Source organism: Astyanax mexicanus, chromosome 2 (genome assembly GCF_023375975.1).
Source record: "Astyanax mexicanus isolate ESR-SI-001 chromosome 2, AstMex3_surface, whole genome shotgun sequence".
Lineage (NCBI taxonomy): Eukaryota > Metazoa > Chordata > Actinopteri > Characiformes > Acestrorhamphidae > Astyanax > Astyanax mexicanus.
The window spans coordinates 646,548-670,752 of NC_064409.1; the positions used below are offsets into that span (position 1 = coordinate 646,548).

At 41.2% G+C, this 24,205-nt stretch overlaps 1 protein-coding gene across 1 annotated transcript in view; it reads left to right on the forward strand.

The window, feature by feature from the left end:
- grm8a (glutamate receptor, metabotropic 8a) overlaps positions 1-24,205 on the forward strand; it is a 330,011-nt gene that overhangs the window by 215,044 nt on the left and 90,762 nt on the right. Inside the window, exons 5-6 of the mRNA XM_022666576.2 lie at positions 1,709-1,863; positions 4,909-5,046. Of these exons, the coding sequence (XP_022522297.2) occupies positions 1,709-1,863; positions 4,909-5,046 (293 nt within the window). The remainder of the gene's footprint in view (positions 1-1,708; positions 1,864-4,908; positions 5,047-24,205) is intronic.

The window sequence follows — 24,205 nt, forward strand, 5'->3', positions numbered from 1 at the left end:
AGTGTTTTTTTTTATATTTGTGAACAAAAGGCATTATTTTCAAGTTTTCACTACACAACAAAAAGGTACCCATTCTTTACATTGAACACTTACGTAAAAAACGACGCTATGACATGAATAAACATAAAATGATCAGTAAAAAAAAACATTTCGCAAAACCTTGTTTTGTTGGTAAAGGAAAAAATGCAGGTAAATTTATTTCCTTTTTGGAAAGTTTTAATTTCCTTGAATAATCCCTTTATTAATTTAAATTATTTAAATTATTTTTAATGATAACACAATACTTACTACTGGCCCCTGTTCATTTATGTCCTGAGATAGTTTCATCAAGAGGAATGGCCATCAGTACATTTTATTTGTTACAGCACTTCCAGTCAGCCAGCTCACTTTATCAAACCAGAACAGCTGAAAATACCTGTTACTTTTCCCACCTTTTACACCAAATTAATCAGAAAAGCACCAGAAATAGAAGCTGGATTTGTCGCTAGTCGTTTTTAATAAAGAAAATGCCGCTATAAGGATTAGGAAAGTCTCAGGTTCAACTCAGAACAGAATGAAAATACTCCCATCACGGTTTTTGCACTAAAAGATTGCTGATTCGCTAATTTCGCTGTCAATCAAAAAGGGACTCCGCCTCAGACAGATCATCCAATCATCATGCAGAAGCTGAGCGCTGTGAAGCTGCAGGAATGAGTGAGAGGAAAGCCGCGGTGTTACCAGTGATAAGAAGCTGATTCTGAACTAAGTTCAGCGCGGTGTAGCGCATATTTAATCAGTGACATGTACACACAACAGTATATATTTAATCACTTATTTTTTTACATTTTAGGGGAAGCTGAGCTTCCCTTGCAGTCTTAGAGCAATCGCCACTGCTCTCTACCTATCAAACTATCTACCTATTTACCTACCAACCTACCCCCTTAGCTTCCTACATACATACCTACCTACTAAACAACTTTACTACCTACCTTCTTACCAATCTATCTACCAACCTACCTACCGAACTACTTACCTACTTACATACCAACCTACCTACCTGCCTACCTATCAAACTATCTACCTACTTACCTATCTACCTCCTTAGCTTCCTACCTACCTACCAACCTACCTACCAACCTACCCCCTTAGCTTCCTACCTACCTACCTACCTAACTACTAACCTACCTACATATCTACCTACCTATCTACCTTCCTACCTATCAAGCTACCTATTTACCTAACTTCATACCTACCTATCAAATAACCTTACTACCTACTTACATACCAACCTACCGATCAAACTATCTACCTACTGACCTACCTACCTAACTACTAACCTACCTACATATCTACCTACCTATCTACCTTCCTACCTATCAAGCTACCTATTTACCTAACTTCATACCTACCTATCAAATAACCTTACTACCTACCTTCTTACAAACCTACCTACCAATCTACCTACCAACCTACACACCTACCTACATTCTTACCAAACCTACCTACATACTTCCCTACCTATCCAACTTTTTACATACTGACCAACCTACCTACAGTACCTATCAACCTACCTACCTACCTACCTTCCTATCAACCTACCTACCTAACATACCTACCTTCCTATCTACCTATGTTTAAATGATTGGTTATGGGTGTTATAACTGCATTTTTATTGTGATAAACTATTTTCTCATTCTAATATTCAGTATTTCTCTGTTTACCCCTGCAGGCGAGTTCTGGATGCTGCCAAACGGAGCAATCAGACAGGTCACTTCCTGTGGGTGGGATCAGACAGCTGGGGTTCTAAAATCAGTCCGGTGATCCAGCAGGAGCAGGTGGCTGAAGGAGCGATCACCATCCTCCCAAAACGAGCTTCAGTAGAAGGTAAGAGAATAAAACAGTGTGTCTTTGCTATCGTAACGACGGGAAAAGTACACCTTGTTCATGTAACGAGGGGGCGGAGCTACAAATGACACATGTATGAGCACTGAAGACAAGGGCGGAGACAAAGAGAACACAGAGAGGGATATGTGCTAGAGAACACATGGCATGGAGACGGATGAGGAACAGGACAGTAATGTGACTTCAATTTAAAAGTGAAAGTTTTAAGGATATAAAACTGAAATTAAACTGATATAAAAGTAATAAAAATTTATTTTAACTTGGCAAAGCAGACTTGGGTCCTGATTTTTCACTCTTAAGACCTGACCCTGACTCTCTGGTTTGAGAAAAGTCCTCCAAAATCAGATTTTTATAAATGTTAAAAGGAAAGAAAGGAAGGCAAGGGCAGCAACATGCATGGGATTTTTTTCTCCAGTTTAATGAAAAAAGTTTTATAATGATAAAAAATAGTTAAATCAATAGAAACTCATTGACCTTGGTGTTGCACTCAGGCACATGGTGTGCTTACTTCATTTCTAATTGCTTTGACTCATATAACTCTCTCAATTCATGTTAAAATATGTCCAAATTCTTAATATCGTTATGATTTACATTGCTGTACACTATTAAAAAGTTAACCACTAAGTGCATTTTATAATAAAAGTGTTGCAATAGGTCAGCACCTTTTGAGCCTAATCAGTTTGAGGTGATAAACAGCTCTGGAAAACATTAAGAAACTACTTTAGTTTCTGAATCAGTTTCTCTGATTTTGCTATTTATAGGTTTATGTTTGAGTAAAATTAATATTGTTGTTTTATTCTATAAACTACAGACAACATTTCTCCCAAATTACAAATAAAAATATTCTCATTTAGAGCATTTATTTACAGAAAATGAGAAATAACTGAAATAACAAAAAAGATGCAGAACTTTCAGACCTCAAATAATGCAAAGAAAACAAGTTCATATTCATAAAGTTTTAAGAGTTCAGAAATAATCAATATTTGGTGGAATAATCCTGGTTTTTAATCACAATTTATTTTCATGCATCTTGGCATCATGTTCTCCTCCACCAGTCTTACACACTGCTTTTGGATAACTTTATGCTGCTTTACTCCTGGTGCAAAAATTCAAGCAGTTCAGTTTGGTGGTTTGATGGCTTGTGATCATCCATCTTCAAAACTGTAATAAAAATACTTTATTTTAAAGTTAAACAAGTGCTGGATGTTAATCTACACAGATTTCTGTGCTGAAAACTGTTTATTTGGGTGAGTAAAGTGTTTCTGCTTATTTATAGTAAGCTTAGATTCCTGAATTTCTCCAGCACTAAGGCTGGAGCATTAGCATTAGTGGCTAAATGCTAGCGGCCAGACAGCGCTACACTGAGGATCCCTGAGTGATTTTCAGTGAGCCAGGGTGATATTAGTTAGCGGATCTTCCCATGTAGCTTGTTTTAACATAATAAACACGCAGACTACAGTTCAATATACTCACCTCTGAACGGTTAAAGAGCTAGTGCTTAGCACGGTTAGTCGGTAATGCTAATGCTGCTCCAACAGTGCTTGCCAGGGTAAACAGCAGGCTACAGGCTGATATACTTACCTATAAATGAGAAAATAGTGGTTAGCAGCTAATGCTAATGCTGCTCCAGTCTGGGTGCTGGAGAACTAAACTGAAACTCCTGTATAACTCTGTACTTCAGTGGAGTGTCTTTACTGCTCCTTAATACCTGACTGATAGAATTCATACATAAGGAGCACCGGATTATAAGGAGCTCTGATGATTTTTGGGTTGAATTAAAGGATTTTAAGTGTGTTTTATAATGTGATAAATATGCTACTGTAGCAGAGCAGTGCTGTTATTCTTCAGTATCAGCGTTCGGAGTCGAGAAGCGTAAACCAATATGGAAAGTCAATAACCGTCTGCAAAAAAACAGCCAGCAATTGAGATGCTTTAAGAAGTCAATTAGAGTAAGAGCGCAGAGAAATTCACACTGTGAAGAGTCTGGAGAGGGAAAAAAGAGGGAAGACTCTGGTAAACAAAGTTAGTTTATGAGATGCTGGCTGAGGAGGAGAGCTACTGCAGATGATAATAGAGAAAAAAGAAAAGAGAGAGAGAGAAAGACGTGGAGAGGAAGCGTGGAGAGTGTTTACAGATGAAGAAGCTCCACCATTCTCTTCATAACAACTCCCCAAAAACACACACAGCGCTCTCTAAAACACCGCCTCAGCGCTCGCACAACCTGCACTGAACACAGTTCATCCCTCCTTCATATAAACAAACTACTGCACTGCAAAAAACTACATCTGAGCAAGTGAACTTTTCTAAATTTAAGGCAATAAATCTTATTTTCTTCTCTGATAAGACTTTTTGTTTTACTAAGCATTGTGTTTAAGTGTTTTTGTGATTATTTTGCTTATTTTAGGGATAATTATCTTAATCATTCTTACTTAGAATTTGTACCTTATTTTAAGTAATTTAAACTCAAAATAAACACAATCAAGCAGCAATCAAGTTATTCTGATTCTTGTGTCCAAAAACAGAGACTTTTTTGCTTGGTTTAGGTGTTTCTTCACTCATTTTGAGACTTTGCCATTGCTTTTAGTAAGAAATCTTACTAATAGGATTGCTATTGTAACGGTGCAGCTACCTGGACGTGTTCAACAAACTCTTCTCAGCAGAGGAAACTGAGCTGCTGGTTGACGCTGTGAAGGAGCTCCAGCAGCTCATTTACGGGAACAGCAATGTTATTTTATTTACTATTCTGTTTATTGTTGATGTAAAAGTTGAGTTTGTGCTGCTGTGTGTTCATGCGTGTGTAATAAGTGGGGGCGTACGCTCGGTGCCTGTGTTACCGAGATAGCGATGAACGTCTGACTGTTGGCGTCTGTCTAGGTTGTATTCAGTCAGTGGAGCTCCTGTGTTTTCTGTTACCAAGATAAACAAGATAAAACTCCAGAAATGTACCTGAACACACCTCATTTCCAGACCAGATCTTTTCCTGATATTTTGCAGTAAAGTAACAGCCGCTCTCTGCTTTCTCCACAGCTTTCGACCGCTACTTCCGAAGTCGCTCACTCTCCAACAACAGGAGGAACGTGTGGTTTGCAGAATTCTGGGAGGAGAACTTCAACTGCAAGCTGGGCATGCACGCCAAACGACCCTGGAGCAATAAAAAGTGTACAGGTAAGAAAACCGACAGACGAGCTAGCTCGGGAACCGTCGTCCTGCCGTGCTCTGCCTCGACGCCTCTGATGTCCTAAAAGGCTTTCATGTCTGGTGAAGCTGAAAGGAAAAGAGAGAGATGAGGTGAAAGCTGCTTGAATGGAGTCCAGGATATATAGAACAGGCTTTCTGCTGTCGGGAAGTGACAGCTCCTCCGCGAGGCTGCCAGCAGGGCTCTTGCATAAGCGCTCTCTCCACCAACACGCCGTGCTCTTCCTTAAGCTTTCAACTAGAGGACGAGGACATGGACATGAACGTGGACGTGGACATCACCACACTCCATCGTTCCTCTCCTGCTCTCAATCTGCTCATGCGTTAAAAAATGCATCTATTACACAGAATAACAATGAACCTGTGACATGTGTTCATGCATCACAGATTTATATTGGCATTCTCAGAAAGACAGGAAGCTTGTTTTAAAAGTAAAACCTGATCCTTTAATTTAACTCAAAAATCATCAGAGCTCCTTATAATCCGGTGCTCCTTATGTATGAATTCTATCAGTCAGGTATTAAGGAGCAGTAAAGACACTCCACTGAAGTACAGAGTTATACAGGAGTTTCAGTTTAGTTCTCCAGCACCCAGACTGGAGCAGCATTAGCATTAGCAGCCGATAACCACAGCACTAAATGCTAGTTCTTTTTATCAGACTGTATTCTATGTGTTTACCTTGTTAAAACAAGCTACAGGTACAAACCGCTAGCTAATATCACCCTGGCTTACTGAAAAAAAAACACTCAGAGTTCTTTAATGTAGCTCTGTCAGGTGACATTTGCTAGCGTTAAACACGGCTAGTGCTAGCAGTTAGCTGCTAATGCTATTGCTATTAAAAATAAACAGAAGAGCTTTTCTCACCCAAATAAACGGTTTTCAGGAGAGAAATCTGTGTAGATTAACATCCAGCACTCGTAAAAATGAGTTTTTTTAAGGATTACAGTTTCGTTTACTTAGCTTAGCCTTACAGCTATAAAAACATGGCAACAACCCTGTTCCTAACTAGTGTCACTTAAAATGCACCTTATAATCTGGTGCTTCTTTTAGTGCAAAAAATATTTTGATATTTTATCGCAGCAGTGTAATATCTTTAAAACTATTTAAACTATTTAGAAAAACTTTTACATTTTAACTAAACAGGCAACACTGTGGAAATGTCAGAAACCCACCCGTCGCATTAGAAAACATAAGATAACTGTATAAAAAATAGAAAAATATACTTTATAGTGAATGTTAATTACGTAGATATGGCCCAAACATATTAACAAACTGTTGAACTGAAAGCTTATCTGATTGGGAACAAAATTCTGTTAATTCCTGTTTTTACAAAAGTAAAAGAAGGGTTTATAACTTGTTAAATTTTGCTTGTATGTCGCATTAGATGTCTTTAAGGGTTATTGGACACCAACAAACAGTTGGAGCAGGAACAGTGAAGCTACACCGTGTGAAGAAAGCTCAGAGGCTGGGAGAATATATAAATGCAGCTCTATAATCGCTCCAGTTGACCAGTTGCCATCATTAAAATCTGAGCTCATAAAATGCTGCCAGATGATGGACTGCCATGTGAACATCACTGGCTGCTGCTCGCTTTAATTCACTTTAACTGGTGGTTAACTCTTCAGGTCCTCAGTAAATAAATTTTCTGTCTTTGTGAAAGAAGACTGAGCAGATTTAGCCGCACCGTGCAGCCTGATTTAGGGTGTTTCAGTGTGTCTTTGCTATTGTAACGACGGGAAAAGTACACATTGTATATCGGACTGTAGTCTGCGTGTTTACTGTGTTAAAACAAGCTATATGGTTCAAACCGATGGATAATATTGCCTTGGCTTACTGGAATATGCAGTGTTTCTCAGTGTTGTCGGATGGCATTAGCCGCTAATGCTAATCTTGCAGCTTTACTGGAAAAAAGCTTACTGTAAATCATGGGCCGCGGGTCAAATATTTTCCAAGCCATTACATGGCCACAAAATAAATCTGTTTTGTAAAATTAAGTGTAATGAGATGGAGTGCTGCTACAGACTAGTAGCTCTCCAGCCCAGAGGGTTGTTGAACCCAATTGCAGCAGAACAGCTGATCTCAAAGCAGGTAAACCCAAGAAAAAATACAAATAAATAAATAAATAAACACATCGCACCTCACGCATGATCAAACCCGTGTCGCTAGGGTTGCGGTCTAACACGCTTCCGCTACACGCTACACTGGATAGTGAATTGGGACACGGCCGAGAAAAGATACCCTTATGAGGAGATAGAGAGCCCGAGAACGGGTGGAAAATCGAGAACAGGCGGAAACTAAAGTCGACAGAGAGAGAGAGACAGGGGAGGAATGTAAACAAAAGCTCATCAGAGAAGAATTTTATTTTTCATTACTTTCACTATTGTTCATTATAGTTCAAACAAACAACCTCACGGACCCAACCGAACACAACCAAGTAAACAGGAGAAGTTTCCAGGAGAGAAATCAGGAGAGAAATGAGTGTACATTAACATCAACCACTGGTTTGCTTTGTCTAAAATGTGTTTTTTTTTTTAAGAATAACAGTTTTATGTACTTTACTTAGCTTACCTTCAAAGATGACCTGCTGAATTAGAAGGGAGACAGGCGACACCACTGTTCTTTACTAGTGTTGCATAACACGTCTTATAATCCGGTGCTCCTTATAGTCCATAAAATATGGTAAACCTGTTTCCAGCAGCAGTAATGGATCTCAGTGTATCAGCACAGGTAGCTTTAAACTCCAGACTCTACTGTCTGCACTGTTTCTGTACTGTGGAACAGCAGCCCTCAGGCTCTCAGTTAAAACAGCACCGTCAACAGGCCAACAGGGGGCTGTAGCTGTCTTCACCGACCACACACACACACACACATATACACACACACACACACACACACACATACACACAGATATACACACACACAGAAAAAAAGAAAGAGAGAGAGAGAGTGCATCCGTCATGAGTCACTGAGCTAATTTGAGAGCAAAGTGCTTGCAGGAGAGAGTGTGACACACACACACAACACACACACTCAAACACACCACACATACACACACACTCTTAAACACAACACACATACACACACACTCTTAAACAGTGCATACACATACACACACAGAGTGATTTTTTTTTATTCTAATGTTTAATAATTTCATTCTTGTCCTTAGTTCTATTATTCATTTATTCATTTCTGATCAGTCTTAACATTTTACTTTACTTTTACTATTATTTATTTACTTATTTTACATTTTGTACATTTTTTAGTTTGTTTTTTTGTGGTATTTTAGAATTTTCTGTTTTACATATATATTTTATATTATTTATATATAGTAAATGTTGATTTAGTAGAAATTAGAACTTAATTTTTTTTTTTTACTATTTGATTTCTTATAATTCTTATTTCTAATTTATTATTAATTGTTTTAATCCCTTTGATGTTGTAAATGCTCTGCAACATTGTAAATGAGGGTCACCCTTTAATGTTTTTCCCGGGTGAAAAAAAAGGTTGATTGACATAGTGTATGTGTATAAATACAACCACTTAAAAATGATGAGTTTCTTTGATTGGTAATCAAATTGATTGATAATCGTACAGAAAAAGAGAGAGAGAAAATGATAGAAAGAGAGAGAGAGAAAGAGAGAGTGCAACTGTCATGAGTCACTGGCAGTGTTGCCAACTTAGCGATATTGTCGCTGTATTTAGTGACTTTTCAGACCCTCTGGCGAATTTTTTTGGAAAAAAAGCGACTAGGGACAAATCTAGCGAGTTTTTCTGGTGTTATTGGAGACTTTCGGAGACCGCCGTAAGCTCCGCCTACAAAACTCACAGTGCAGTCTCTCTCACACACTCAGACCACACCCACACCACTCCACTTACACACTGTAAATCAACTGAGCATGCTCAAAGCCACTGCTGACTGACCCCAGCCCCCTATTTACAGAGCAGGAATATAAATATAAAAGTGTCTTCAGTGTGACACGAAAAGAAATCTAACTTTTTAAATTTAACCTCTTTGTAAAAAGCTAAACATCTAGCTAGCTAAAGGTCTTCATCGAACAATATGTCTATAATAGGTTTGAAAATAAAGAAAACTTAGAAAAATACAAATAAAATAAACCAAAAAACATAGAATAACAGTTCCGACTAACTGCAGCTCTTATAATAACATTTAACAACACTTTGTTCATTTGTAACATTTTTAACATATTCAGGGTGTTTTTTACTCAATTTTTTCTCTCCCACAATGTTAATCCTTTACATCTTCAAAAATATGCATTATGCAAATCAGGCGATGACATCATTTAGAGACTTCTAGCGACTCTTAGGACACCCAATAGCTACTTTCCTTACTGAGGAGCTGGCAACACTAGCTAGTCACTGAGCTAATTTTAAGGCAAAGTGCTTGCAGGAGAGAGTGTGTGACACACACACACATGCAAACACACCACACACACACACTCTAAAACAGAACACACACACACACACCGAGCGATGGGAGGGGGATTTATCTACCTGAACCAGCTTCCAGAACCGCCGTCAGACCCCTCGCCCCGCGTGACGGAAACCGCCAGCGAAACGAGCCGCGAGATACGGGGTCAAACAAACATGCCTCAGACAAAACAATGCAGCCGTGAAAGTGTTTAGCAAACATCAAAGCACCCCTGTGTGTCAGCGGTGACTGGGTATGAAAGAAGAGAACACACACACTTTATACACACACACACACACTGAGAGAAAGAAAAAAGAGAAAGAGAAAAGAGCAGCATGTAGCCGCGAGGTTAGCATCGCTCGTAGTGTGACTTTACAACACGCTAACATAACAACCCACCACTGTAACACTGCTGCTGAAAATAACATCTAAACCAAAGCAGAGACGTGAGTCTCCGTCACACGCGTCTCCACGTCTCCTTCTGTCGAGGGACAAAAGCCAGGGGGCGACGTGCTCCATCCCGCTGTTCCAGGCTACAGCCGACGGCTCTCACGCTTCACACAAACCCCGAGGCAGAAGCGTCGTACCTCCGAACCACTGAGCTTCACTCTGATTTAGAAAAGATAACAGATGACAGCGCTACATCATGCCCTCGGCCTTTACTCAGATACATCAGAAGCATGTCTAATGTAGGAGGACACATACACAGGTTATAACAGGTTGTTAAACGTCTGATTTTATCTGATAAAGTGACTTAATTCAATGATTGATTCAGTGTTAGTTTAAGAGTCAGGCGCAACTCCCTTGTCAGCAGCTCTAGCTCTGTGCAGCTCACTGCGATCTACATAAACTCATAAAATAAATGTCCCTCTCCTGTGTTTAATTTACACAAATCCAGCTTAGGTAAGCAAAAACTGTAACCACATTTTACAAAACAAGCAAATTCAGAACATACTTAAGCCTACTGAGTTAGATAGCATTAGATGCAATTGAATACACAACAATTTTACTAGGTGTGAACATCAGGAATTATCTGATGCAATGATCAGAACCTTAAAGCATTGATTCTAATATTTTGGGCCCTAATTTAGCAATCTGCTATAGGTGAGCCGTAAGCCGTGCAGCTTCATTCAGGACATGTCAGTGTGTCTTTGCTATCGTAACCACAGGGAAAGTACACTATCAAAACATGCAAAGCAAGAGGCATGTAGTAATTATCTTAATTAATCATGGGTGTGGATAATTTTGGGCGTAACATAAAATAAACCAATCAGAGTGTCTCTTGCTCATCATTCTCTTAAAGAGTAGATCAGGTGAGCTCTGTCTTTGGTGGACTGCTATTGTAACGGTGCAGCTACCTGGACGTGTTCAACAAACTCTTCTCAGCAGAGGAAACTGAGCTGCTGGTTGATGCTGTGAAGGAGCTCCAGCAGCTCATTTACGGGAACAGCAATGTTATTTTATTTACTATTCTGTTTATTGTTGATGTAAAAGTTGGGTTTGTGCTGCTGTGTGTTCATGTGTGTGTAATAAGTGGGGGTGTACGCTCGGCTCGGCACGGCGCCTGTGTTACCGAGATAGCGATGAGCGTCTGACTGTTGGCGTCTGTCTAGGTTGTATTCAGTCAGTGGAGCTCCTGTGTTTTCTGTTACCAAGATAAACAAGATAAAACTCCAGAAATGTACCTGAACACACCTCATTTCCAGAACACCACGCCCATCAGTGTAGATACATTCAGAAGCTCTGGATTAATGAATGCAGAGTGTCTCTAAACTGTGAGTTGGAGTCTGCTGGGAGTGTACTGGAATGGTGACAGGGTGTGTGTGTGTGTGTGTATAGTGTGTGTGTGTGTGTGTTATCTTTGAGTACAACCCTCTTCTTTTCATCTGAGCAAACAGCCGCCCCTCTGACAGCGAGTGTTTGACGTAATGAAAATAATTACCGCACCGCAGCATCGCCTGCACTCCCCCGCACCACACACACACACACACACACACTCACACACCCTGGTTCCACAGCTGTGCTGCTCCTGTGTGATTGTTTCTTCTCGCGGCGCGACCGTGTGACACCATCACATCTCCGCTTTGTCAAAAATCTCAAACTCTTTTCTGTTTTTTCTTCTCTTTCTTTTTTCTCTTTTCCTGCATCTGTCTTTCCTCCAAATGTGTTTCCGTATTATGGCTTTTTTGTTTTTTTCATCCCCCTTTATTAAAATAATAATAATAATAATAATAATAATAATAATAATAATAATAATAATAACAATAATAATAACAATAATAATAATTATTGTTATTATTATTGTTATTATTATTGTTATTATTATTATTATTATTATTATTATTATTATTATTATTATTTAGCACTTAGGAAACACCTAAGAAACCTTTATTACACGATGTTAGTACATTTTACAACACTTGAAGCCGTTTATCCCCTTTAAGGAGTGAGAGAGGAGCTCAAAACTCTGCGCAAAACGCTTCTCTCAGCTTAAATCAACTGAAAACAGACTACTGCATTCACCCAAAAAATAACCCAAACACCTAAAAAACGTTTAATACTCGATGTTAGTCCATTTTACACAGTTATTATATGTTTATGTTTTTTTTTTCTCTTACCTTCCTTGTGTACTGGCATGGATAGGGGCCCACTGACGTTGTCGGTGTAGAGGGCCCAGAATTTGCTGCTACGCCCCTGTTAGAAGTTAAAGAAGAATCAACTCAAGCTTTTTACTCTTTGAGTATTAAAGTAAATGTAATATAAGTGGAGAAAATAAAGCCATTAAGAACAAAAGCTTAGGCCACGCCCACAGAGTCCTATAGTGCACTAACCCCCTCTTCTCCCCAAAACACATTTTTCTAAAAAGCCATAATGACTATTATAATGTTCAAATATTAAAATGTTAATGTTGATACTATAATTTGGGATTTTGCACTCGGCTGTTCACTAGTGTTTCAGCTGCATATATGCCTAAATATGAAAATAAATGTATTTTACATACAGAAGAATGTAAATATAGTAAATCAATTTAGTTGGATTGTTTGGAGTTTGTCTGGAGTGTCTCTTGAGTTTCTGCATGGATCATCTTCATACTAGACTACATACATCTGCTATGTTCTTACTGGAGTGTGTGTGTGTGTGTGTGTGTGGGGGGGGTGTGCAGGTGTGATGAATCACAGTATAAACCAATAGGGAGTCGGAATGGTATATGTTTCTACTTCTCTACATCCAATCACAATCAATCTGGATGTAGAGATTTATCTGGATAGGGGTTTTATTGAACGATGAGAAGCCGGAATAAAAACCATCTGAAATTAAACAGGAGTAACGAGGCTATTATTAAAATGTAAGGAGAAAAAAGTTCAGATTATTGTGTGAAAATGTAAAATAATTACTGCAGTAAAGTTTAGATAGATGTTGTATTTTAGACGCAGGTTTTGGATTAGAGCAGGTCTAATTCTATGGTTGGAGGCGGTGATAAAAGGTGTATTTTCTGTGTTTGTCGATATCTCACCTGCCTGTTTTTAGCGCATTATTTCAGGTGGAGGTGGAGGAGTCTGAATCGATGTGGAGAATCAGGCTGTGATGGAGATCTTTAGAGGTTCAACAAGAGGAAATGCTCAGGCGTTTTTTATCTGTACCTGCAGACAGATGCTCAACAACAGGGAGGCACAACAAACTGCTGACTCAGCACTGCCTCTGGACAGTGTGTGTGTGTGTGTGTGTGTGTGTGGGTGTGTGTGTGTGTGTGCGTGTGTACATGTAAGGCATTGTTTATGAGAAAAAAAAAGAGAAAGAGAAAAAAGGCTTATATTCTTGCCATAAGCAGAAGCTGATTTGTGGCGTATGTTAGTGTTTATTATACCACAGTTACTGTAGTTCCAACCCTGCAATGTGATTGGCTGACAGGCATTCTATGAGTGCCGTTATCAGCCGGTAATGCACCCTAACCGAACCTCTGGAATATAAATATAATTTTTGCACCAGGAGTAAAGCATCATAAAGTTATCCAAAAGCAGTGTGTAAGACTGGTGGAGGAGAACATGATGCCATGATGGATAAAATTAAAACTGTGATTAAAAACCAACCAGGGTTATTCCACCAAATATTGATTATTTCTGAACTCTTAAAACTTTATGAATATGAACTTGTTTTCTTTGCATTATTTGAGGTCTGAAAGCATATTTAGTCTGAGAGAATATTTTTATTTGTAATTTGGGAGAAATGTTGTCTGTAGTTTATAGAATAAAACAACAATGTTCATTTTACTCAAACATAAATCTATAAATAGCAAAATCAGAGAAACTGAGTGTCACATTGGACAGACGCAAGACGGACAAGTGTGGATACCAAACACACACCATATTAAACAAATGATTAGACTTCTAAGATGAATCGGGGACAGAAAAGGTCATAAAACAAGCAGTTAAAAGTAGAAAGAAGATCTATGAGAAAATAAAAAAAGCAGATTTAAATAGACCGACATAAAAAAATAGTGAAACAACAGCTGAGAGCGTTACAGTGTAAACAAACAACATACGAACATACGAGCTGATAAATCCTTTATAAAACAGTCTGTCAGTGTTAATTAAACAGAGTGAGAGTTAACACTGTGAGCGCTAAGTGAGTGTTAACTCTGTAAATGTTATAATATAACTGTGTAGAATTTAACTCTGGCAGCTGTTTCTGTGCAGATGCAGTAATAAAACATACAAGACCTGCTTAAACATTTTAGAAACCTTTCCTAACTTTAAAAAATCGCTTTTATAACGGTCATTTCTGCCTCTGCAGCACCCTCACAGGTTCAACTGTGCTATAGGCGAGGATGACGTTAATACGGACTTTTGTTCGTATAAAATGCAAATCAATCAATCAAAATGCTAACGCTAAAGCTAGCTAATGCTAAAGCTAGCTTACTCTAACGATATAAACCCCACAGGCTGCTGCTGCTGCGGTAACTGAGAGTGATGTGCTGAGAGTTACCGCAACAGCAGCCTGTGGGGTTTCTAAAGCTAGCTAATGCTAAAGCTAGCTAATGCTAAAGCTAGCTAATGCTAAAGCTAGCTTACGCTAACGATATAAACCCCACAGGCTGCTGCTGCTGCGGTAACTGAGAGTGATGTGCTGAGAGTTACCGCAGCAGCAGCCTGTGGGGTTTCTAAAGCTAGCTAATATTAAAGCTAGCTAACGCTAAAGCTAGCTAACGCTAAAGTTAGCTAATGCTAAAGCTAGCTAACGCTAAGGCTGCTGCTGCCGCGGTAACTCTCAGCACAGCCCCAGTATTTCCCCTGCTGAACCTCACTGTTTCTATAATCTGTGGCTGTTCTTAGTTTTTCAGTTTTTCCAAAAAGACAGCAGGGATCCCCCCGTTTAGTGGCCCTTTAATAGGACATGTCTGAATATTGGAAAACACACTGAGAGGAAGATGATTATAATGGTTTAGAGATGCATTCAGAACTCGTACGAAGGTAATTACACTGGGAACTGGTTGCACAATCTTTCACCAATTGCAATGCTAATTGGAAATATAACTCATTCCATACAATTCACTCCTTTTGCATTCAGAAATAACAGCCCTAAGTTTCAGAGGAAAGCTTAAGTCATGACTGAAAATGCATCCATAGAAAAGCACAGGGTGTCACGCCTGGCCCTGTTTCCTGTCTGTCCTCGTGCCTGTGTTGTCCCACGTGACCCGTGCCCCTGTGTTCTGCCTGTGATTTTCCATTACCTCATGTCTCATTTGTAGCTCCACCCCTTCCCCAGGTGTTTCCACTCCCAGTGTGTTTCCTGTTTAGTTATATAGACTTCCTCTGTTACTTGTCCTCGGTCGGTCTTTGCACTGTCCCCCATTGTCTGTCCCTCTGCGTTTCTCTGTTTTCAGTGTTTTCATAGCCTTAGCCCGAGTCCCTTGTTCTTTGTTTGTAATATATATTTATCTTCCTGTTTATTCTGTTATTTTCTAGTTCCCTGTGTTTTCCCTAGTTTATTCCCTTGCCCTGTTTTAGTTTATCCCGCCTAGTTTTATAGTCTCCCCGTTTGTTTATCTTTAGTATCTCTTGTTTGTTTCCGTGTTCCCTATTCACCTGCTTAGTGTTTAGTCTTTAGTTATTCCCTGTTTATGTTCTTAGCTCTGTTTAGTTTCTGGTTTAGTAGCCTCCCTATTTGTTTTAGTTTTATCTTGCCTCCGTTTCTTGTTTATTTCTTTGTTTCGCTGTTCTTTGTTTATTTGTTTATATTTATTTAATAAATTCGCCCTACCTGTGTTTACGTCCGCCTCCTCGTCTCTCTGCCTGGGTCAAACCCTGACAAAAAGACCGACCAAATGGATGTAAACCGGTGGCATGCTGCTCGGAAGGCGGACCTGGAGTTTCTCCGCCTCCTCGCCGAGCGAATCCGGGGCGATGACCCGCTCCCGGCGCCATTCCTCGGGTTGGAGCCCGTCAGCCCAGCTTCAGTGGCGCCCACCGAGACCCACAAGGGGAGCCCGTGGACTGGCTCCAAGATGGCGATCCGCCATGCTCCATTCGGGACCCTGGCGTTGGAATCCCCGAGGCCCCAAGGACGCCGCAGGCCTCGGGGTAGACGTTTTAAGGGGTCCCGCCAGCCGGAGGAGGAGCCCGTTTCCGGGGAGGATTTTCTTGGGGGGGCGCTAGGGCTGTGTGCGGTCAGCCTCGATCCTCGCCCCGACGAGGACGGGGGTGGCATGGATGCAGGCTGTGAGGAGTCCTATTCCTGGGACTACTCCGATCTCCTCACACCTGCGTCCAGTGAAGATGAGTTTGAGGACTGCCCTCCTGCACCAGCCCGCCAGCCGCTACTTCCTCCCGCGGTAGCTGCCGATCCGCGCCCTGTGTCTTTCGCGGTGGCAGCCGAACCGCAGCCCGTGATTCCCGCGGTAGCAGCAGAACCACGCTCCGAGACCCCCTGCGCGGCGAGCCAGCCGCGGTCAAAGACTTTCCCCGCGCCAGCTTTCACCGGCGAACCAGCGCTCCCCGCGCTACTCACACCTGACGCTGCACAAGAGAGTAGGACTCCAGTCCGGGTTTTTTCTTCAACCGCAGCTTTAGGCTCCAGCATTGCTGCAGCGGATCTCTTCATGCCACGCCCCGTTAAGCACGCGTCTGAAGCGCTGTGTCCCGCGATACACGCGGCTGAGATGCCACGCCCCGTGTTGCACGCACCGCTCTCCGAGATTTCAGCGGCGGCCGCGCCGCTCTCCGAGATTTCAGCGGTGGCCGCGCCGCTCTCCCAAGCACCAGCAGTCCCAGCTGCTCCAGTTCAAGCACCAGCAGTCCCAGCTGCTCCAGTTCAAGCACCAGCAGTCCCAGCTGCTCCAGTTCAAGCACCAGCAGTCCCAGCTGCTCCAGCTCAAGCACCAGCAGTCCCAGCTGCTCCAGCTCAAGCACCAGCAGTCCCAGCTGCTCCAGCTCAAGCACCAGCAGTCCCAGCTGCTCCAGCTCAAGCACCAGCAGTCCCAGCTGCTCCAGCTCAAGCACCAGCAGTCCCAGCTGCTCCAGCTCAAGCACCAGCAGTCCCAGCTGCTCCAGCTCAAGCACCAGCAGTCCCAGCTGCTCCAGCTCAAGCACCAGCAGTCCCAGCTGCTCCAGCTCCAGCACCAGCAGTCCCAGCTGCTCCAGCTCCAGCACCAGCAGTCCCAGCTGCTCCAGCTCCAGCACCAGCAGTCCCAGCTGCTCCAGCTCCAGCACCAGCAGTCCTAGCTGCTCCAGCTCCAGCACCAGCAGTCCCAGCTGCTCCAGCTCAAGCACCAGCAGTCCCAGCTGCTCCAGCACCAGCAGTCCCAGCTGCTCTGGCTCCAGCTCAAGCACCTGCAGCTCCCAGAACTATGTTTGGGCCCAGGCCCCGTATTTCCAGGCCTGCTCCTAGGCCTCCTGACTTTGCCCCTAGATATGTGCCCAGGCTGTCCCCACAGACTTTTACCAGTCCTGGGCACCCACCTGTGTCTTTTGTACCCCTGTCTCTCCCTGTCCTGGTCCCCGTATCTGTGATCGTTCCAGTTACTGTCCCCGGTGGTTTCTCTGTTCCTGTCCCTGTTACTGTGTTTGTTTCCGTCCCCGTCAATGTTCTAGTCCCTGTTCCCATGTCCGGTCCCGTCCAGTCTCTGTCTCATGTCCAGTCTCCGTCACCTGTCCAGTTCCCTGTCCAGTCTCCGTCACCTGTCCAGTTCCCCGTCCAGTCTCCGTCACCTGTCCAGTTCCCCGTCCAGTCTCCGTCACCTGTCCAGTTCCCCGTCCAGTCTCCGTCATCTGTCCAGTTCCCCGTCCAGTGTCCGTTCCCTGTCCTGTCTCCATCTCCTGTCCAGTTCCCTGTCCAGTCTCCCGTTCGGTCTCCTGTTTTCCCCGGCCTCTCCCTGCCGCCAGGCCCCGGGGTTTGTTTTTACGCGCCTCGGGAGCTGCGCGTTTAGGGGGAGGTTTCTGTCACGCCTGGCCCTGTTTCCTGTCTGTCCTCGTGCCTGTGTTGTCCCACGTGACCCGTGCCCCTGTGTTCTGCCTGTGATTTTCCATTACCTCATGTCTCATTTGTAGCTCCACCCCTTCCCCAGGTGTTTCCACTCCCAGTGTGTTTCCTGTTTAGTTATATAGACTTCCTCTGTTACTTGTCCTCGGTCGGTCTTTGCACTGTCCCCCGTTGTCTGTCCCTCTGCGTTTCTCTGTTTTCAGTGTTTTCATAGCCTTAGCCCGAGTCCCTTGTTCTTTGTTTGTAATATATATTTATCTTCCTGTTTATTCTGTTATTTTCTAGTTCCCTGTGTTTTCCCTAGTTTATTCCCTTGCCCTGTTTTAGTTTATCCCGCCTAGTTTTATAGTCTCCCCGTTTGTTTATCTTTAGTATCTCTTGTTTGTTTCCGTGTTCCCTATTCACCTGCTTAGTGTTTAGTCTTTAGTTATTCCCTGTTTATGTTCTTAGCTCTGTTTAGTTTCTGGTTTAGTAGCCTCCCTATTTGTTTTAGTTTTATCTTGCCTCCGTTTCTTGTTTATTTCTTTGTTTCGCTGTTCTTTGTTTATTTGTTTATATTTATTTAATAAATTCGCCCTACCTGTGTTTACGTCCGCCTCCTCGTCTCTCTGCCTGGGTCAAACCCTGACACAGGGATGTACGCAATTCTGCGATTTGCTAAAACTTTATTATACTATTCTTAAAACAGTACATTTTGTATTTTACAATGTTTGGCATTAATAATAATTCGATTCGTAGCTGTAGCCATTTTAGTTTGCTGTCATAGGTGAGCCACCAACCGTGCTCCATTCAGCTTGATTTATTGTGTGTCAGTGTGTCTTTGCTATCATAACTACAGGAAAAGTACACGTTGTGTGACTCGAAACGTACAAAATGCTTATGTCACGTCCTGGCCCTGTCCTTTTTCCGTGTTTTCACTGCCCTCCTGTTTGTTTATCTCCTCCATTTGCTCTGCTATGTTTTCTTCTTTGGCTCCGCCCCCTTGTTACCTTCCTCAAGTGTTCCTTGTTTCCTTTCTCACCTTGTGTTTCCTATTTCCTTTGTCGGTTCTTGCACATTGTTGCATCTGTTCTGGTTGTGTGTGGTTTCTTTGTTTCCTCAGTGTTTCTTTGTTGTTTCAGGTTTTTGTTTTATGGTTTTGTTTTATCAATATTGCTTGCAATCGCGTCTGCTCTTGGTGTCCTCTCCTTGCTGCTACCTGACAGAAGAATTGTTGGTGTGGAGCCTAGCCTAGCTTAGCTTAGCACTGTCACCTTCATGGCCTCTTAAGATGGTATAAAATTAGCCAGCAGAAGCTCGTCAGCCTCCTCACCTCCTCTCTCGGTCCTGTGTAGCTTGTTATCTCCTCCTCTGGTTCGTTTGCACCCTGACAGGAGGTGTATATTTTGGGGACATAAATAAATTAAGTCAAAAACTGTTTCATAGCAGCTTTAGGGTTTTAATTGGTCCCTTTCTCAGCTCTCTTTTAGTTCTGCAGCTTCTCAATATGACATTTCCACAAACTGAACTCTCATTATTCAATAATACCTGAGGCATTAAGATAAATACACTTTTCCATTATAGAAAACTTCACCTTCAGACTCCATAACAGTGATAAATAATTAAACTCCTGTTTATATGCATGATTTACTCTCTCAAACCCAGACAATCAGAAATACAATGATGTGAGCAACAAAGTACTTTTAAAATCTAAACCTTACCTTAATCTACTACCCCTTAATCTAAACCAAGACCTAAACTTATCCTACTACACCTAATCTAAATTTACACCTTACTTACCCTAATCCTAAATTTAAACTAAACCTAATATACCTACACTTAAACTTAAACCACTCCTCAAGCTAAATCTAAACTTCACTTACACCGAAACCTAAACTTAATCAACCCCAAACCTAAACCTAGCCTACACCTAAACCTAAGCTCCACCTACACCTAAACCTAAACTTAAATTACACCTCAACCTAAATCTAAACATAACCTACTTCTCCTCAATCTAAACCTAAATTTAACCTACAGCCAAACTTAAACCTAAACTCAAACTTAACCAACCCCGGAACCTAAACCTAACCTACACCTAAACCTAAACTTAACATATGCCTAGACCTAAACCTAAACTTAACGTCAAACTCAACCTAAAGCTAAACTTCACCTAAACCAAAACTTAAACCCAAATTTAAACAACCATGGAATCTGAACCTATCCTTAACCTAAACCTAAACTTCACATTCAACTAAACCTACGCCTAAACCCAAACCCAAACCTAAACCTCACCTACACCTAAACTTTACCTACAACTAAAACTTAGTCTAACCTACACCTGAACCTAAACTTAACCTACAGCTAAACCTAAACCTAAATCTAAACTTTACCTACACCCAAACTTAAACAACCCTGGAACCTAAACCTAAACTTCACCTACACTTAAACCTAAACCCAAATCAAAGCTTTGCCTACACTAAAACCTAAACCTAAACCCAGACCTAACCAACCCCTGAATCTAAAACTAACCTACACCTAAACCTCAACCGTTGAGTTTTTTTGGCAGAACAGCACCTCCAGTGGACGGGAGCTGTAGTGTTAATGGTAAGTTGTGTATATGTGCCCTATGTTCATAATATAATCAAAATATTTTGAATTCCTTGGGGTTCTGACGTCCTCCTGAAACAGTGTTCTGGTGCTTTATGACACATTTGCACTCCTGCTTCAATCGTTCTTGAGATTAAGATTAAGATTAAATAAAATCTGGTAGGTGATGAGATTTTAGAGAAGATGTGATATATCACAGTGACTGATGATCAGCTGCTCTGTGTTTTGAGTGTGTGTTGATTGAAACAGTGTGAGAGAAGTGAAGGTTGGATGTGAGGATAAATGTTTTCTCTGGAGATGAGAAGCTGTTGTTCCTCCTCTTCTCCTTCAAAGATCTCTCAATCTGTTCATCATCCTCCTCTTTTTTCTGTGTGTTTGAAGAGCGGCGCCTCTTTACACGCAATCACATCAGTTTAATTACAGCCCGGCTTCACTCCGCCGTCACCAGCGCCACGCCGGGGTCCTCCATCTGCACCGCCTCGCTCGATTGTTTACTGTGCAGATGATGCACAGGTCATGATCCCGCCCACTTCGCCTTAATGGAGTCGGATGAGGCCGTCGCACTACAGCACTCTTGACACGAGTGTGAGTGTGAGAGGTTGAGGGACGTGGTGACGAATATAAACAGCTACAAGCTGCGAAAGAAGTCTTTATTCGTTCAAAATCTCCTTCCTCTAAAATCCTCTTTTTCTTGTTGTTTGTGAAATACAGTGGGTCTCTGAGTTGTTTATGATACTGCACTACTGATGAAACTGTTCCTCATCCTCTTCCTCATTTTCTGCAGCAGCTAGTATAAGAAAGTATTCAGAAAAAAACAAGTCGATCAGGAAAAGCACTGTGTCTACATCAACCCGTCAATTAGTATACATGGCCCCACCCACCTCGGCTGGGGACCGCCCACAGGCAGAGCAGAGCTGAATCCGGGCGGCGACGCCGTCTCGTCAGATAGGAGATAACTAACAGCGCTAGGAACAGCATGCAGTTCATTCCTGTGTTATTTGTGTGAATAACACATCAGTGTTTATATACTTTACCCAGTAATTCAGAGCTAAGAAACAAATGGTTAGAATTAGTCTATGGAGGAAAAACAACACCAGCCAAGTACACCTGAGATAGGTAGGTGTTTAAAAACAGTTTAGACCAGTTCTGTTTACACTAGTTAAAAGTTAAAATAAATCCACCCCGGATTTATTACTTTCTGGATCTGGACTCTACCCACCTCTGTGTGTGAGTATCTATAGGTTTAAATAGGATCTCCAGTGGATTTGGCGTTTTACAGAGACTCTAAGACTAGGTCAGTGTCTGAACTGCACTTAGCAGGGCATTATTACACATGTTATAAAGTAACATATAACATTGCAAAGACTGTTATTGGTGTAAAAATGTCTTTATTTTAAAACATTTCTTACACACATTCTAAAGCTGGAGATACTACTGTACAGGTCCTACTAATATACTGCTTAGTTTAGCAGCTAACGTATACAGTATATCTATATTTGAGTAGCCTACTGTTTTATCTTGTTTTAAGGCTGTGTAGCAGCTGAGGTTTAACTCGCTGTTGTGTATCGTACTGGGGACCTTGGGGGCGGAGTTAGTGTTGCAGAATGAGCAGTAGGCGGACTCAGAGGCCAAAACAAAACTTTTATTCTGTAATGGCACTTTTATTATATATATTTGACTTCTCTTTGTTTTAATCATGTTTTAATTTGTCATGCTTTATTCTTATTTTATTTTTATTTCCATTTTTATTGTAAATCATTTACATGTTTTTTTATTTGTCTTCCCTTTGTATTTTCTAGTTTGTAAAGAACTTTGTATGACCGTTGTGTATAAAAGGGGTGCTATATAAATGAACTTGCCAATTCAGCAGAGGTTTGGCGAGGGTTAAGCTTCTATTAGCAAGTTCTTGGCTGTCACTCCTCCCTCCGACATGCCTCCTAATCATGATACAGATCAATACCGTCATCAATCGATAGTTTAATTTGTGAACTGAGCTCCGGAGTGATAACACTTCCTCTATACGGACGTGTGAATGTGATATGTGATGCTACACAGCGCTGGATAAGTGTCCCGTAGCTTCACACTGACGCTCCATGCTTCTGTCAAATGGAATGATGCCATAAATATTTCACAGGGTCATTCTGCATGGCTGAGTTTATCTGAGGGAAACAAAAAGCCCATTTTTTTATTCTATTTTCTGCAAAGCTTGTGAACATCCTTCTAAATGTGCTGGATACAGATTCAACCTGACACTTGGTTACCTGCAAATAACAGAGGCTTTCTTTTCTTATTGTTTCATGTTTCCTCTTTTTCTGATTTTTAATGCTAGTTTTACTTAAAAATCATATATTGCAACTTTTTTGCAACCTTACTTTACTTATCCACAAAGCATTCTCTATTAAGTAAAATGAAGCTGTTTCTATTGTAAGATTAATAAGGGCCCTATCTTACATCCTGTGCATGGTGTGTGATAATTCTCATTGCTATCTTACACCCCGCCAACAGCCTGTATCACTTAAATAGCAGCAGGGCTTCGTAATATATATCTACACTGATGGGCATGCTGGTCTGGAAATGAGGTGTGTTTAGGTATATTTCTGGAGGGAACAGTCTAGTGCAAAATCTCAAATTATATTATCAACATAAAAAAATAATATTTGAACATTATTATAGTCATTATGGCTTTTATTGAAATATGTTTTGGGGAGGAGGGGGCGTAGTGTACTATAGGACTCTGTGGGCGTGGCCTAAGCTTTTGTTCTTAATGGGTTTATTTTTCTCCTTACATTACTTTCACTTTTATAATTTTTTTTAGTAGTTTTGAAACCAATGCTTTTTTTAAAACACTTTTACTTAAAGAGTAAAAAGCTTGAGTTGATTTTTTCAACTTCTACAGAAGTATTTAATTAAACTCTAGTATCTATACTCTATTCTACCTACAGAGTAATAAATAGAGATACTTTTTATACCTTTAAAAACCAATCTGTAAAGATATTGTACTAATATTGTATACATGCAGATTTTTTTTCAGCACTCCATTGCCATCGTTTTCCATTAGTACTAGGTCTCTAGTATGAATAAAGCAATATGAGCCAATTTTGGTGGAAAAAAGTGCTCCAGTGTTTCTGTATAATCCTGCTTTAGTTCACTGGATTAGTGCTCTCTGAAGAAAGACAGAATTTGGCTTTTGCTCATGAATATTCATACATGCAAAACTCTATATCGCCTCTGATTGGCTAACAGCACTGCAGCAGAGAACGCCTACCTGCCCCCCTTCCCCCACAGTCAATTTTACAGCTCTAAAACTCAAAGAACTAAATGTTTTCAGAGATACAGCTTTAGTAATAAAGATACAGAACTGAGTACTAGATAAAGATAACCCTTAAACTTCACTTAGTAACGTCAGACTCGAGGCATCGCAAGGACATAAGGTTTCTGTTAGCTAAACTAACGCTACTAAACTCTTACCTTAGACTTGGTGATTCGATGTTTGAGCAGTTTCACCACGTCGTAGCCCCAAAGTCGCTTTATATCATAATAAAATCTAATGTGAAGGGCGCTTGTTTTGACCGGTGTTCTGTCGAGTTGTGCTGCCTTGTCAAACTGTGCTTCCCTAGTGTTTATTTTTTAAGGTTTCAG